Below are 15,494 nucleotides of genomic sequence, written 5' to 3' on the forward strand. Positions count from 1 at the left end.
TTTGTTCACCATGATGTAAAAAAGATGTTGAGACTCTAGAAAGAGTACAGAGAAGAGCAACAAAGATGATTAGGGGACTGGAGGCTAAAACATATAAGGAATGGTTGCTAGAATGATAGCAGTATTCCAATATCTCAGGGGCTGCCATAAAGAAGAGGGAATCAAGCTATTTTCCAAGCACCTGAAGGCAGGACAAGCAACGGGTGGAAACTAATCAAGGAGAGAAGCAACCTAGAACTAAGGAGAAACTTCCTGACAGTGAGAACAATTAATCAGTGGAACAGCCTGCCTCCAGAAGCAGTAAATGCTCCAACACTGGAAGTTTTTAACAAGAGACTGGACAGCCATTTGTCCAAAATGGTGCAGGGTTTCCTGCCTGAGCAGGGGGTTGGACTAGATGACCTCCAAAGTCCCTTCAAACTTTACTACTATTACTATTACTATCATTTTCTTGTAGTAGAACAGCCCCCACTGCCACATCACTTGCATCCGCCTGTATTACGAAGGGCTTATCCATGTCTGGGTGCCTTAGTACTGGTTCGGCAGAAAAAAGTCTCTTTAGTCTCTCAAATGCTGCTTGGCACTCCATTGTCCATGTTAGTGGCTGGCTAGGTTTTACTGAGGATGCTCCCTTCGTTTTTAGTACGTTAATGAGGGGCAAGGCTATCTGGGCAAATGAGGGGATGAATTGGCGGTAAAAGTTTGCAAAGCCCAGGAAACTTTGTAGTTGCTTTCTTGTGCGGGATGGTGCCAAATCTAATACTGCTCTGACCTTCTCTGGGTCCATTTCAATGCCCTGTGGGGATATGCGATAACCTAGGTAGTCTATCCTTTCCTGGTGAAATTCGCATTTTGAGAGTTTGGCATATAGGTGGGTGGCTCGCAGTTTCTTTAAACCGCTCTGACGAGGTTGACATGTTCCTCTTTTGTTTCGGTGAAGATAAGAATGTCGTCCAAGTAAACAAGGACCCCCCTTAAACAGGTGCTCCCTTAGAACGTCATTGATTAATTGCATAAATACTGCAGGGCCCCCTTGTAATCCAAATGGCAAGACTTTGAATTGATAGCACCCCGTGGGGCAGTTAAATGCGGTCTTCCATTCGTCCCCTTCCTTAATTCTCACGCGATAGTAAGCTTCCCTTAGGTGTAGTTTAGAAAATATTTTCCCTTTCAAGAGGTGTGACAGCATGTCTTTCATGAGGGGCAAAGGGTATAGGTTGCTTTCACTGATCGTATTCAGGGCCCTATAATCTATGCATAAGCGTAAAGAGCCACCCTTTTTCTCTCTAAAGAGGACTGGGGCAGCCACTTTAGGCTTGGCTGACTCAATGAAACCTCTCTCTAGGGTTTTTTTTAATGAATCTTTCTATTTCCTCCTTCTCCTTTGGGCTCATGGAGTATAATCTGGGCTTCGGGAGTTTTGCCCCAGGCTTGAATTCAATGGCACAGTCTGTGGGTCAGTGGGGGGGGGGAGCTCATCCGCCCTCTCCTCACTGAAAACTTCAGCAAGGTCTCTGTATTCCTCTGGTATTTCTGTTAGTCCCTTTTCCTCTCTCATGGACGCTTTTTCTATTCTTGATTCTGGCAGCCCCCCTTGGGATAGCCTCCCGGGCTTGACACACAAGAGAGGGGGAACCGACCTGATGGCAAAAGAAGAGCAGCACAGCAACTCGGCGTTCTTCGACGAATATACGGAACGGGGAGACAGCTGCTGGGCAGGTCTAGGAAGCAGGAGATGCCATGCGCAGAGAGACTGTCTGCCTGCGCAGAACTAAAGTAAACTGCCGAACAGCTGATCGGTGGTGAAACGATAACCAGCTGATGGGCGGTGACCCGAAGAATACCTTGTTAGTGCAAGGCGTGTATAGAAGTCTCAGATGCAAAAGCTGTGCTCAATGATAGTTGCCAAACGCTGATTGGAAGCCAGAAGGGTGGAAGGGGGTTGTGAATGAATGAACACGGGTGTGGTGAAGGTGTGGTTGCTAGATGGATAGGGTGGGGGTTAACGAGCACGGGTGTGGTGGAGGTGTGGCTAATAACTGAATAGGGTGGAATAGTAACATAAGTATATTTATAGCGTTAGGAGGCAGTTGCTCCCAGGGCGAACTTCGTATAGCACAGAGCTTGTTTGTTGCTTGTCTATGTCAAGTCGTCGCTTTTCCTCGAAGTAAACCGGAGCTGCTTTCACCCAGAAGCTTTCGTCTTTGCTTTGTTCGTGTGGAGTCCGGTAGGGAAGCTGACAGGAAAGTTCGCGCTCCTAAAAACCCAAGCCCTTTGTTCCCCCCCCCCTTCCAGCCTCTCGTATGGGTTTTTTCCTTTTGGGTTCAGTCAGTTGTGTTTCCTGCGCCTAGTCTGAGTTTTGTATCCGCCTTGTTGGGTTACTGGACTGGGGGGGGGGTGGAATAGGTTAATTTCTTTGCAATATGGCAGAAGGTGTACAGGACGTTTTCCCTGCTGAAGCTGACCAGGGGACTGTAAAAGAAAAAGAGGAAGGGACAGAAGCTCCTGTTGTTGAACAACCATCGATACGTCCTAAGATGAGGGAAGCAAGCTCATCAAACCCTCCTGCTGAGGTACAAGGGTCCCAAGGTATAGCATCTGGGGAATACCCTGGCCGGAGAATGGTGGCAAAGTCCTATAGTAACAGGTATGACAGAGGGATGCGGAATTGGACCAGGGGAAGACGGTCGGATGATAACCCAGTGGCAGGAGCGACGCCTGACGGATGAGGATGAGGAGGACTGGAGTTACGCCACAGCCCCTGGCCAAACTGTCATGGACCTTTTACGGGAGCAATTTGGAGAAGGGGGATACCAGGATGCACCCTCATGGCAGAGATGGGTGCCAGGACAAGAACCAACCTCATGGTCGCAAATGGGTTCCTCCTCTACTCAATCAGTTACAGGTTGGTTTCGATTAGCCAGTCCGAAATTGAAACCCGAACCCACATGTGGAGGTGATCTATATCAGGGAAGGGTGGGTACTCAAGGTACCAGTTGAACTATGGATAAATCACGGGGAGGGACCGGGGAGGTCCAACAGTTCCATCAAGGGGTTAAGATCACCTCCCGGAGTTCCAATCTCAAGAGAATCAGAATCCCTTACGTCTGGAGTAGGGCTTTCGATAGGTCCTTCACACGCAGCAGGATGGGGTCCCGGACCATGGCCACAGGGCTCTGTCTGGGGTCCTCCACCTTTGAATGTGTCCTTTGATGGCAATCCTGATAAACTAGCCCTTTTTGTGAGTTAAGCCATAGGACATGGATAGATACGGCCACCTTTACCCTTCTCAGTGGGCCATGGTAGGAGCAGTAACAGCAGCCCTACAGGGAGAAGCTTTGGAGTGGGTGGCTGACTTACATACTGATCATGCTCGCGAGTTAGCTAATGTTGGAGCATTCCTAGGGGCCCTTCGAACTCGTTTTGAGGATTTGTCTAGAATACGGAGGCAGAAGGGGAGGTTTTGAATATAAAACAACGGGGTCGGCCAGTTGCAGAATATGTTAGAGAATTCCGAAGAGTAGCTAGCAAATTATGGACTTGGCCTGAGCGACTATTGGTACACCAGTTCCAGGCAGGACTAGATAAAGATTTAAGACAAGCATGTGTATATTGGGGAATTCCAGGAAAACTACAACAATGTTTTCGAGTGGTCACGGACTTGGACACGGGCTTGCAAGAGTTTCGTCCAAGAAGTGATAACCAGCTAGGATCACGTAGAAATCCAGTACAGTTTTGGCAATTAGGTCCAGTATCCAACCCACCTGACGGATCATCTTGTTCAACGTTTTGTTGTTTCCGATGCAACCTGCCGGGCCATCGTGCTGTAGAGTGCAGGGAGCCACTTCCTAAGGGAAGGATAGACGTGGCAGAAAAGAAACTACCTAGGAAATTCCCTGAAAGAACGAGGGCAGTACAACAACATGTCGACAGTTCAAAATTCCGAGGGGAGAGGTTGGCTATTGATGAAGGGATCGGCGGAATGGAACCCCCATTGACCATATACCATGAGGATATAAAGACATCAGAAGATCCCATGGTAAGCGAACCCATTCATCTGTTTAACCTCCCTATCATAATCACCAGTACATATTCAGGGAAACGAACACAGTGTAACGCCCTACTGGATGTACTAGGTGTCTCATTGGTGAACATTTAGTACGTCACACAGGTATTAGAATAAGGCCCTTACAAACACCGGTACGCTTTGAACAGGTAGATGGATCCTTGTTAGGTGGGTTGCCTGCCACCTATATCACTGAACCTGTGCCGTTAGAATTAGGGGAACATTGGGAAATAATAAGGTTTATAGTAGTTCCGTCCATGACAGAAAATGTAATATTAGGCTTAGCTTGGTTGGACAAATGGGGGCCAACCATTTGGTGGAGAGGAGGGTGTCGGAGAACGTGTATTGGTATAGGTCCTCAACCACCTCACCATGAACAGGTGAAAAGAGGAGAGGAAATAACCCGTACACAGGTAACCGGTGACGAGGGGAAGGTTGATTTTCCTTTGGAGTATATCTACCTTGCAGATGTATTCAGTGAACAGGAATGTGACGTATTACCACCACACCATTCAACTGATTGTGCCATCGATATAGAAGCAGGGGCAACCCTCCCGAAACCTCACAATGACTCAAAACAAGATGGCAGAATTAAGGAGATATATTGACAGAAATCTAGCAAGAGGTTTTATCCAACCTGCCCGGTCGCGGGTTGCGGCCCCTATCTTGTTTAAAGAGAAAAAAGGGGGGTTTACGGTTGTGTGTGGACTTTCAGGGCCTAAATGGAGTCTGTGTAGAAAACCTATATCCCCTTCCACTTATGAAAGATCTGTTGGCCCATTTGTCAAAAGGCAAAATTTTTACGAAATTGGATTTACGAGAAGTATATTATAGAATACGTATAAAGGAAGGAGACGAATGGAAGACAGCATTCAACAACCCATTAGGAAGCTATCAATATAGGGTAATGCCATTTGGGTTACAGGGGGCTCCTGCTGACTTCATGCAGCTGATAAATGAAGTGTTGCATGAATATTTATATCAAGGAGTTCTGGTATACCTTGATGATATTCTTATATATTCAGAAGATAAGGAAGATCATGTGCAATTAGTCTGTAAGGTGCTACGGAAACTCCTCGATGCCCAACTATACGTTAAGCTATCGAAGTGTGCATTTCATCAAAGTAAATTGGACTATTTAGGATATAGAATATCGGGAGGAGGGATAGAAATGGATCTGACAAAAGTGCAGGCCGTGTTAGATTGGCAACCACCACAGACGCATCGTCAATTGCAAAGTTTCCTAGGCTTTGCGAACTTCTACAGGCAGTTCTTTCCATCTTTCGCCAAAGTGGCGTTGCCATTAACAGAGTTACTGCGTACAAAACCCACAGGGAGTAACCCTCGACCAAGTCAACTCTTACCCTGGTCACTTGAGTGCCAACAAGCATCTGAGACATTAAAGTTCTTATTTTCTAGAGAACCAATCTTACGACATCCCAATCTTGATGAACCTTTTGTGGTACAAACAGATGCAAGCGATGTGGCAGTAGGAGCAGTGCTGTTACAAAAGAATGAACAAGGAAAATTACAAGCTTGTGCATTCACTTCTCGCAAATTAACCAATACTGAACATAGGTGGGCTGTTTGGGAGAAGGAGGCATATGCAGTAAGATGGGCATTGGCCACATGGCACCATTTTTTAGAAGGAGCAAAAGAAGTTTTCGAAGTATGGACTGACCACAAAAATCTAGAAGCACTACAAATGCCCAGACAACTAGCTCCAAAACACGTAAGGTGGGTGCTATATTTTCAACAATTCTAGTTCCAATTACAGTATGTTCCGGGGGGGAAATTTTTTCTTGCGGATGCACTATCTAGAAAACCCCAGTACAGTAGTGAGCGGGAGGAAGTGGTTCAGGCCCTCATACCTCCAACTGGGCAATCCGATGGTACGATCTGTAGAAGACTTGGTACAAACTCTACAAGGTGGCCTTATGGTTGATCCATGGTTGATAAGTCATACCCAAACTCTCACTATGAAAGATGGGCTAGCTTGAAAAGGGGGGAAATTATATGTTCCTCAATCCCTACGATTAGAAGTGCTTAGCCGGGATCACGATGTAAAAGCAGCTGGGCATTTTGGGTTTCTAAAAACCCTACATTTACTCAAACGACAGTTTTGGTGGCCAGGTATGAAAAAGGATATAGATAAGTACTTTCGAGAATGTTCCATGTGTGCAATGACAAAACCACGAGTGGGAAAACCATCAGGCCTGTTACAACAAGTGTCTGACCCGAACCATCCTTGGGAAGAGATTGGTATGGACTTTATAGTTGATCTACCAACCAGCCATGGGAATACGGTGATACGGACGGTAATAGACCTGTTTTCAAAGCAGGCACATTTTATTCCCTGCAAAGGATTACCATCTGCAAGGCATTTAGCAAAACTCTTTGTGACCCACATCTATCGACTACATGGAGTACCTCGCCGCATCATTTCGGATCGGGGAGTACAATTCACTTCCCATTTCTGGAGAAGTTTGATCAAATCCATTGGATCGTCTCAAGGACTAAGTTCCGCATTCCACCCCAGAACGAACGGAGGGGCTGAACGTGCCAATGCAATGATTGAACGATATCTCAGATGTTATGTCAACTATCAGCAGACAAATTGGGCTGAACTTCTACCACTTGCGGAGGTGGCTTATAATAACACCCTCCACAGTAGTACAGGATTTACTCCATTTCGAGTGGTAAACAGGATAGACTTTGTCCCTATCCCTGAATTACATCGAGGGGATACGGGATCGCAACAACCGAGCGATTGGATAAATCAAATTAACAATGTGTGGAAAGTAGTTAAGAAGGCCTTACAAAAAGCTGAAGTAGCAGCAAAAAGACAGGCTGACAAAAAGAGGAGTCCACAGAAACCCTTTCAGGTTGGCGAAGAAGTATACCTATCCGCCAAATATTTAAAATTACGCAGGCTGTGCAAAAAGCTAGGGCCAAAATATATCGGGCCTTTTAAAATAGAATGGGTGATTAACTCCGTGACAGTGAAACTGAAACTACCCCGCACCCTTGGTGGAGTGTACCCAGTTTTCCACAGTAGACTACTAAAACCGGTAACGAAGCCATCATTTAGGCAGGTACCTCAACCCCCAGGTCAAGTTGGGGGAGGTCATTACGAAATTGAGAAATTACTCGATTCAAGGTATAGACGAGGTCGATTGCAATACCTCGTGTTATGGAAGGGATATCCACTATCAGAGGCATCATGGGTGAGGGAAACAGATATGGAAGGCCCTCGATTGGTACGCAAACCCTTTGATCCCCCCCCTTTATGCCTCTCGTATGGGTTTTTCCCTTTTGGGTTCAGTCAGTTGTGTTTTCTGCGCCTAACCTGAGTTTTGTATCCGCCTTGTTGGGTTACTGGACTAGGGGGGAGTAGAATAGTTTAATTTCTTTGCAATATGGCAGAAGGTGTACAGGACGTTGTCCCTGCTGAAGCTGACCAGGGGACTATAAAAGAAAAGGAGGAAGGGACAGAAGCTCCTGTTGTTGAACAACTGTCGGTACATCCTAAGGTGAGGGAAGCAAGCTCATTAAACCCTCCTGCTAAGGTACAAGGGTCCCAAGGTATGGCATCGGGGGAATACCCTGGCCGGAGAATGGTGGCAAAGTCCTATAGTAACAGGTATGACAGAGGGATGCGGAGTTGGACCAGGGGAAGATGGTCGGATGATAACCCAGTGGCGGGAGCGACCCCTGACGGATGAGGATGAGGAGGACTGGAGTTACACCACAGCCCCTGGCCAAATTGTTATGGACCTTTTACGGGAGCAATTTGGAGAAGGGGGATACCAGGATGCGCCCTCATGGCAGAGATGGGTGCCAGGACCAGAACCAACCTCATGGTCGCACATGGGTTCCTCCTCTACTCAATCAGTTACAGATTGGTTTCGATTAGCCAGTCTGAAATTGAAACCTGAACCCACACGTGGAGGTGATCTATATCAGGGAAGGGTGGGTACTCAAGGTACCAGTTGAACTATGGATAAATCACGGGGAGGGACTGGGGGGTCTTCAACAGTTCCATCAAAAGGGTTAATTTCCATCATTCTCATGGCAGTTTCTTTTGGCTTAGCTGAAGACTTTCTGGATTTGCTGATCGGGGATCTGTCTGGGTTGTGCTGGGGGGTTTTGGAGCTGCATTCTACAGCTCGATGCCCTTCTCTTCCGCACTTGAAACACCCCATTTGCTTCTTGGCTGTAGCCAATGGTTTCAGTGGTTCATGTGCCAACTCAGGTGGGGAGTGGCTCCATTGTTTTCCTTGGCGGTGCCTCTTTAATATGTCGATCTCTGCTTCCTCTGCCAAGACGTACCATTCCTCAAGTTGGTGTGTGTCCCCTCAGGGCAGGCAAGCGTCATATAGGTCATAATTTAGTCCGTCTTTGAAATGGCTAAGGAGGATGTCTTCTGGCCAGTTCAGTTTGCTGGCAATGGCCTGGAATTCTTGCGTATATTCAGCCAATGGGCGTTTTCCTTGCCTTATCGTTTTTATCCTTTTGTGGGCTTTGCGATCAGCCACAGGGTCTTCAAATTGCCTTCTCAGAGAGGACATGAAATGGTTGAAGTCGTTGAGCTCTGGGGCATTGGAGTCGTGCAAGTTCACCACCCAAATCTGCAGCCGGTCCGTCCAGGGCAGATTGCATGATCCGGATGCGGGCTTTGTCGCTGGGGATGTCCCGCCCGTATTCCTCCATATAGCTGAGGACTTGGGTTAGGAAAAACCCCAAGCGTGTTGGCTCCCCTTTGAATTTCACTTCCAATGGCAGACGTCTTGGAATGGATCAGTTCCTCTGTTGTTGGTGGTAGTGTCTTCCGTCCAGATCGCCATCTGTGGTTTGGCAGGGGGTGGGGACTACTGGATCAGCAGATGTCCCCGGGGCTGCAGGTTCCACTTCCCCCTCGATGTCTCTCCCTTTGCGGCTCCAGGAGCTGGGACAGCCATAGCGCTCAGGATTCTCCTCTCCTCGGGAGATGAGAGTTCTCTTCATCAGGTCAATAGCTTTCTCTATGATCTAGTCAGAGTACGGTGCCCAGCTTTCTTCCTTTCCACTTGCGTGCAGGGATTTCTCCATCTCCTGCTTCCATTCTGATTGCTTGGCCCCCTGTCTCAGGGTCACCTTTCTTGATTTCTTTCCCCACTCGCTTTTCTTTCCAACGCCCATTGACCAACGAGGCTTGTGGTCCTGTGTCTCCATCACTTCTTCTCCTGAGGAATCTGACCTCTCGGATCCCGACATCTGGCAAGGTTCCAGTGGGGGCAGCGGCTCTCTTTCCGGGGAGTTTTCCCCCTTTCCTGCTCCATTGTCTGACATGGTAATCTTTTGCAAAATCCCCCGGCAGGGTCTCCCTTTCAGGTGGATTAATGTTGCAAGTCTTGTCTAATGTAAGGACCCACCCCACTTTGCATCTTAAGAAGACAGAACTCTTGGAATAGTTCTTCCAACAGGTATCCTTTATTAAGAGAAAATGATTGCAGGCGTTCTAGACAGGACTTGGGGTCCAAGCTCTCCCATTCAAGGTTTTAAGGGGTTCCCCAGTAGCCCCACCCAATCACCCCCTTCTTCCAGCGACAGTCTCAGGCATTACACTCCCACCCCCTTTTCCTTACTGCTGGCTGGCTGGAGACTTCAGAGAGAACTACATGAAGGTAATAGCCCCATTGTTATGGTTAGTCCTTTTGGTGATATCCACATCCAGTTCCTTTGAAGTGTACCGAAGGAAGTGAGGGCCATAAACCCCCATTGTTCATCCCCTTCCCTTCATCGTATGACAAAATCCAGAGAAGGCAGAAATGGTGTTTTCTATAGTTGATAACTAGAGATGAAATATAATTGGATTCTGACATGAATATTCCAACAAATGCATCCAATACAATCCTAACATTTCTTATATATCTTTTGGGTAAAAAGCCATTTTGATCTGTATGTATAAATTATACTAGGAATCTTTCAAGTGTTTTAGCCATTATGGCCATAAAAATTTTATAATCCGAATTTAATAATGAAATAGGCTAATAATTTTTAATAAATGCCGAATCTGAGTTTTCCTTGGGAATCAGTGTGAGAATTGCTTCTTCCCATGAAGTCGGTATTTTTGCATATTTTAGGACCTCATTGAATAGTTCTATTAATATTGGACTTAAAGATTCTTGCAAAATTTTATATATTTCTGCTGGTAAACCATCTGGCCCTGATGCTTTGTTGTTTTTTTGTTTCTTAATTGCCTCTGATAGTTCCAGGGGTGTTATCTCTTTGTTCAACATATTTTTAATCTCTTCTGAAAGTTTCGGTAGGTCAGATATTCGCAGATATTTTAGTATATCATCATTATTTTTCCATTCATCTTTATGTAATTTCTTATAGAACTGATAGACCACCATTTTCTTCCCTTCATTCTGATATACCATATCGCCTTCTTCATTGTATAATTTACTAATACTCTTTTTATCATTATGTTTCTTTATTCTGTAAGCCAGCCATCTCCCTGGTTTATTGGCGTTTTCAAAAAAGTTTTGCTTTGTACATTTTATTTGCTGCCCCAATTCTTCCTTTTCGCTAGTGTTCATCTTGTGCTTAATTAGGTGTATTTGTTGTTTCAGGTCACATCTTTGTGGTTCATTTTGTAGATTTTCCTTGGCCCTGTTAAGTTCTTCTTCTAAATTTCCTTGTCACTGTAGTTTAATTTTATTTTCTCTGGCCATATAAGCAATTGCAACATCTCTCATGTAAGCTTTGGCTGTGTCCCATACGTTTTGGCAATTTGTGTCTTCCTTTTTATTTATCTGAAAAAACAGACCCATTTGATCCAATTTCAATTTGAATTCTTTATGTTTTAAAATTGCTGTTTTCATGGTCCATCTCCTTTTTTTCTTTTGCCCTCTCCATCTAATTCTGATTGGGTTGTGATCCGCCCAAGAGTTCGCATCAATTGTAATATCTTTCACTTCCGAATTTAAATCTACTGACAACCACGCCATATTGATTCTGGACCATGATAGATGTCGCCCCGAATAATAAGTATACTGCTTTTTCCCTGTATTCCTCTCCCTCCAAATGTCCTGAATATTAAACTCCTCCGCCATTTTAAGGATGGTACTGGGAAGTGTTCTTCTAGTTCCTTTTCTAATCTTATCACTTTTATAATCTAGGTGTCTATCCACAATTGCATTGAAGTCTCCCATTATACAGATGTTGTCATATTCAAACTCACTAATAATACTATGTAATCTTTTATAGAATTGTTTCTGCCCTTCATTCGGGGCATAAATTCCTACGAGGGCTATTTTTATTTTATTCAATATTACTTCTATTATTAGAATTCTACCATCTTCATCTTTATAAATTTGATTTGCCGGAATTCCCTCTTTGATATATGCTACAACTCCTTTTTTTGTTGTGAAAGTGCTGCAAACATATTCCCCAATTTGGGGCGATTTAGTAGGTGTTGGTGTTTTTTTTATATAAACTTCTTGTAAAATTATTATATACAAATTCATCTTATTAAGTTTATTTTTAAAAACATCCTTTTTAATGGGGAGTTGAGACCATTAACATTCAGGGATAAAATCTCAGCACTTTCTTTTACCTCTTTATCTATATTTAGATCTTGTTATTATTGTTGGTCTAGACTCTTTAACTTGTGGTTCCATTTTTCTTTCCACTAACAGTCTTGTCGATCTAGCCTCTTTAACTTCTTTGAGTCTATCCTCATCGTATTTTCCATTATCTTTTCCATTTTCCATATTCTCTCCTTTCCCAGCTCCCCTGCCTTTAGTTTGTGATTCCTTTTCTTCTATGGCCTGTGCTAGTATCTCACCTTCCTCTCTTGCCTCTCTTTCCACTAACTCCTCCTCACTGCCAAAATTTGTCTGTAAAATTCCTCTGCTTTATCTATTGTATCTAGTCGAAGCCTCTTTTCCTGCCACACGACCGTAATCCCTTCCGGTGCCAGCCATCAGAAATTAATATTTTTTTCTTATCAATTTAGAGGTTATTTGTCAGTAGGGTCTTCTCAAATCTCTCACCCTTCTAGGTACTTGCTTAAGTACAATTAGTTGTCTGCCTCAGTATTCCAATGGGTCATCTCTAGTCCTAAATAATATTTCATCTCTAATAGATTTCTTAACAAATCTAATGTGGACTTCTCTAGGGAGATTATGCCATCTCACATAATTCGTATGGATTCTATAAGTCTCATCTATCTCATTCGCCATCTCTTCTTTACTGGTGCCTAAAGCCCCCGCCAGTATATCTATCATCATCGCTGGTAAATCTTCACCTTTCGTCTCTCTGATGTTTTGGAACTGTAGATAATGGGCAGCCTTCTCTAATTCAAGGGAAATAACTGTTGATTCCAATTCTCTGTTAGCCTGGATTAACCTCTCGTTCATTTCATCTACTCTCTGTTCTTCTTTTCCCATTCTTTCTTCCATTTCCAGTAACTTTTGTTCATTTTTCATAATCTGTTGCTGAAAACACTCAAATTTCCCATCCATTGACTTCATCTTTTCCTTAAGTTCCCCTATGTCGCTTCTTACTTTCCCTATTTCTTTTTTTAGGTCTTCCTGATTTTTGCACATTACCTCTTGCATTGATTGAAGCATTAGTTGCAAATCTCTAAATGAATTCGCTCTATCTCTTTGTGTCTCCTCTTCCAGAGATCTTTGCCTAGCTGGACTTGGTTCCATTGTTGTGGTTTGTGTTGTCTGCTTCCTCCCTATTCCAAGTTAGAAAGCTCTAACTTGATCTGCTTAGAAAGTACCAAATCTAAGAACTGTGATGAAAATAACTCTGTTAGAAAATTAGAATTTACTCATTGCGATGAAGAAAATAGCCTTATTAATACTTTTAAGGTTCTTCCCAGGATTGAGCAGGAGGTCATAATGACTAGACTCCAAGACCTGCAAAGAAAGCTAATATGCATAACTGGGGAAGCAGGATTACCACAAAAGTTACTCAACAAGTTTCAACAGATAATGATGTGATGCCTTCCCACTCAAATTTACATCAGGACCATCTAGAAAATATGAGTGAAATCTTCTTTGTTGCTCTGGAAGTGAAACAAATACCCATTTCCAAATTAACTATAGGGAACTGCATCAATGAGATTTTTGAGTGATGCTGAACTGGGATCGGTAGCATCAAATGAGATAGTAATATATCAAGATCCTCAACCACAGGCGTCAATTTATAAGCAGATAGATAGTACTAGGCATGCAGCTTTAAACTGTATCTCAGATAAGGGAAAACTATTGGGGCTGAACTGTATAGAGCCAATGGATACCCCTCCTGAAAAGATGAGTTCCTTGCTTGCCAGTGACTCACATTTTGCTACCTGTGTTTCACTGCTATCACCAACTTCATTGACAGAATTACAGCCTTCTTTGCCCTGTTATCAGGTTATGACTATACAGTTGGCAGAGACATAACCATCAGTTGGTGAAAATTCATTGCCTCTGAAAACAGTATCCATCCAACTCATGGTAGATATCCCTACTCAAGATGTGGTACAACAGGCAACACAAGACGAAACTCCAGCTTTGGCCTCATTCCAGAAGAAAGACTTTGTGAATATATTTAATTCACCAGTAGCACTTTCAGATTCCAAATGACTACATTCTGCAGAAGGGGGTATCCCTATCCTTCCCTGGAAAGCTGGAAAGCCAAGATGTCAGATGTTTCATTTATGGAATATATTTCTTCTTTTGATATCCTTTTGCTCCAAGAAACATGGACTATGGAGGATCCATTTCTACCTGGTTATATTTCCTTTACTCTGAATGCAATTCTTAGGGCAGACCATCAGGTGGCCTAAGTTCTATGGTATCTGTTAAACTCAGTGTTTCAGTATCTATGCTTGAGTCTTGCTCAAATAGGGCGTTAGCCCTTTTACTTAGATTCAAATCTTGCACTGTATTATTAGTTAATGCCTATTTTCCTCCATTTTGTGGGCATAGGGAAATAAACAAATTGTGGGATCAGTTTGATGCCTATGTAAATTTGCTATCGTGGCATTACCCAGACTCAATTATAATAATAGCTGGCGATTTTAATGCATGCATTGGCAAATCTGATGCTTCCCTACAAACTTATTTTAAGTGGCTAAACTTGATGTAGGCCACATAGCAGCCAGACAATCTAAAGATCAAAAATGTAATACTGCAGGATTTCGTCTGGCTCAATTTGTGGATAGTTTAAATTTGGTCTTACTTAATGGCTCTGTCAGGGGTGATTTAAATGGAGAGTTCACATTCTGGCGTCCTAAAGGAGCCAGTGTAGTGGATTTTATTATGATCTCTTGGAACTTTGTACAGAATATAGTTTACTTTTATATTGGAATGCGCCTTGATAGTGACTACTTTCCATTAATCTGACTATTTAAGGCTAAGATAAATTTTGGATTATTAGAAGTGGAACATTGCCCCATCGATATTACAATAAAGGGGCAAGTATAAATTAAATGGTCTCAAGAACTGGCCAAAACTATGGTTGAAATATTGACCTCAGAGCCCATGCTTCATATGCATGTTCAAATTTGCTCATCTGATTCATATGAACAAGCATTTTCGTTGTATCAATCAATTACCACTAATCTCCAAACCCCCCTGACAAGAGTTACAACAGCTTATTGTGCGCATGTGCCCAAAAGATCTAAATCTTGATATGATAGTGATTGCATTAAAGCAAAAAAAGCTCTCTTAAATGCAATAATTTCCTTTCGCCAGGAAAATTCAGCGAACGCTTCTAAATTACTCAAGACCACAATTTTTTTTTAATAAATATCTCTTAAAGATAAAGAAACACCAGGCTATAAGAGAAAATTGGGGTAATCTAATTTCAGCAGCAAAGCTCAAAAATTCTACTTTGTTCTGGCATTTAATAAATCAGTCTTTTACAAATAGAAGTTTTGGTCCTATTTCACAAATATCTGCTGACAAATGGGAGGATCATTTTAAAAACATCTTTAAGCGGATTCCTGCTGTAATTTCAGAAGTGATCCCCCCTTGTAATGACCTCCTGGATTGGCCTCCAGTATCCATAGCTGAGGTCAAAGAGCTTATTGCCCAGTTGAAATCAGGTAAAGCATCCAGAGGGGATTTTATCCCCCCGGAATAAATAAGGGAAAATAAAGATTGGTGGGCCCCAGTTTTAGCCATCCTATTCACTCTTATTAATAACATAGGACATTTTCCATCTGATTGGAATCAGGCCATTGTAGTACAGATATACAAAAATAAAGGAAGTAGACGTGACCCTGTAAACTATAGGCCTATTAGTTTATTAAATACAATAAATAAACTATGCCAGATTTTTATATACAAAGTTAGTGGATTGGGTACAAAATGAAAATATTATTGCTGAAGAACAGGCCGGATTTAGGGAGGAACGTTGAACTCTTGATCATTGTCTA

At 43.2% G+C, this 15,494-nt stretch overlaps 1 protein-coding gene across 4 annotated transcripts in view; it reads left to right on the forward strand.

The window, feature by feature from the left end:
• Window positions 1-15,494, forward strand: part of M6PR (mannose-6-phosphate receptor, cation dependent) — a 49,463-nt gene that overhangs the window by 14,103 nt on the left and 19,866 nt on the right. The window contains exon 6 of one of the 4 annotated variants that reach the window (XM_039366600.1): window positions 1,589-2,194. The exons of 2 other annotated variants lie outside the window; for them this stretch is intronic. In XM_039366600.1, the coding sequence (XP_039222534.1) occupies window positions 1,589-1,775 (187 nt within the window). In that variant the 3' untranslated portion in view covers window positions 1,776-2,194. Of the gene's footprint in view, window positions 1-1,588; window positions 8,674-15,494 lie in introns of those variants that run through there. One more of the 4 variants, XM_039366597.1, reaches the window with a different exon arrangement.

Source organism: Crotalus tigris, unplaced genomic scaffold (assembly GCF_016545835.1).
Source record: "Crotalus tigris isolate CLP2741 ecotype Arizona unplaced genomic scaffold, ASM1654583v1 scf7180000020347.5012614909:4044961, whole genome shotgun sequence".
In the NCBI taxonomy this organism is placed as follows: Eukaryota; Metazoa; Chordata; class Lepidosauria; order Squamata; family Viperidae; genus Crotalus; species Crotalus tigris.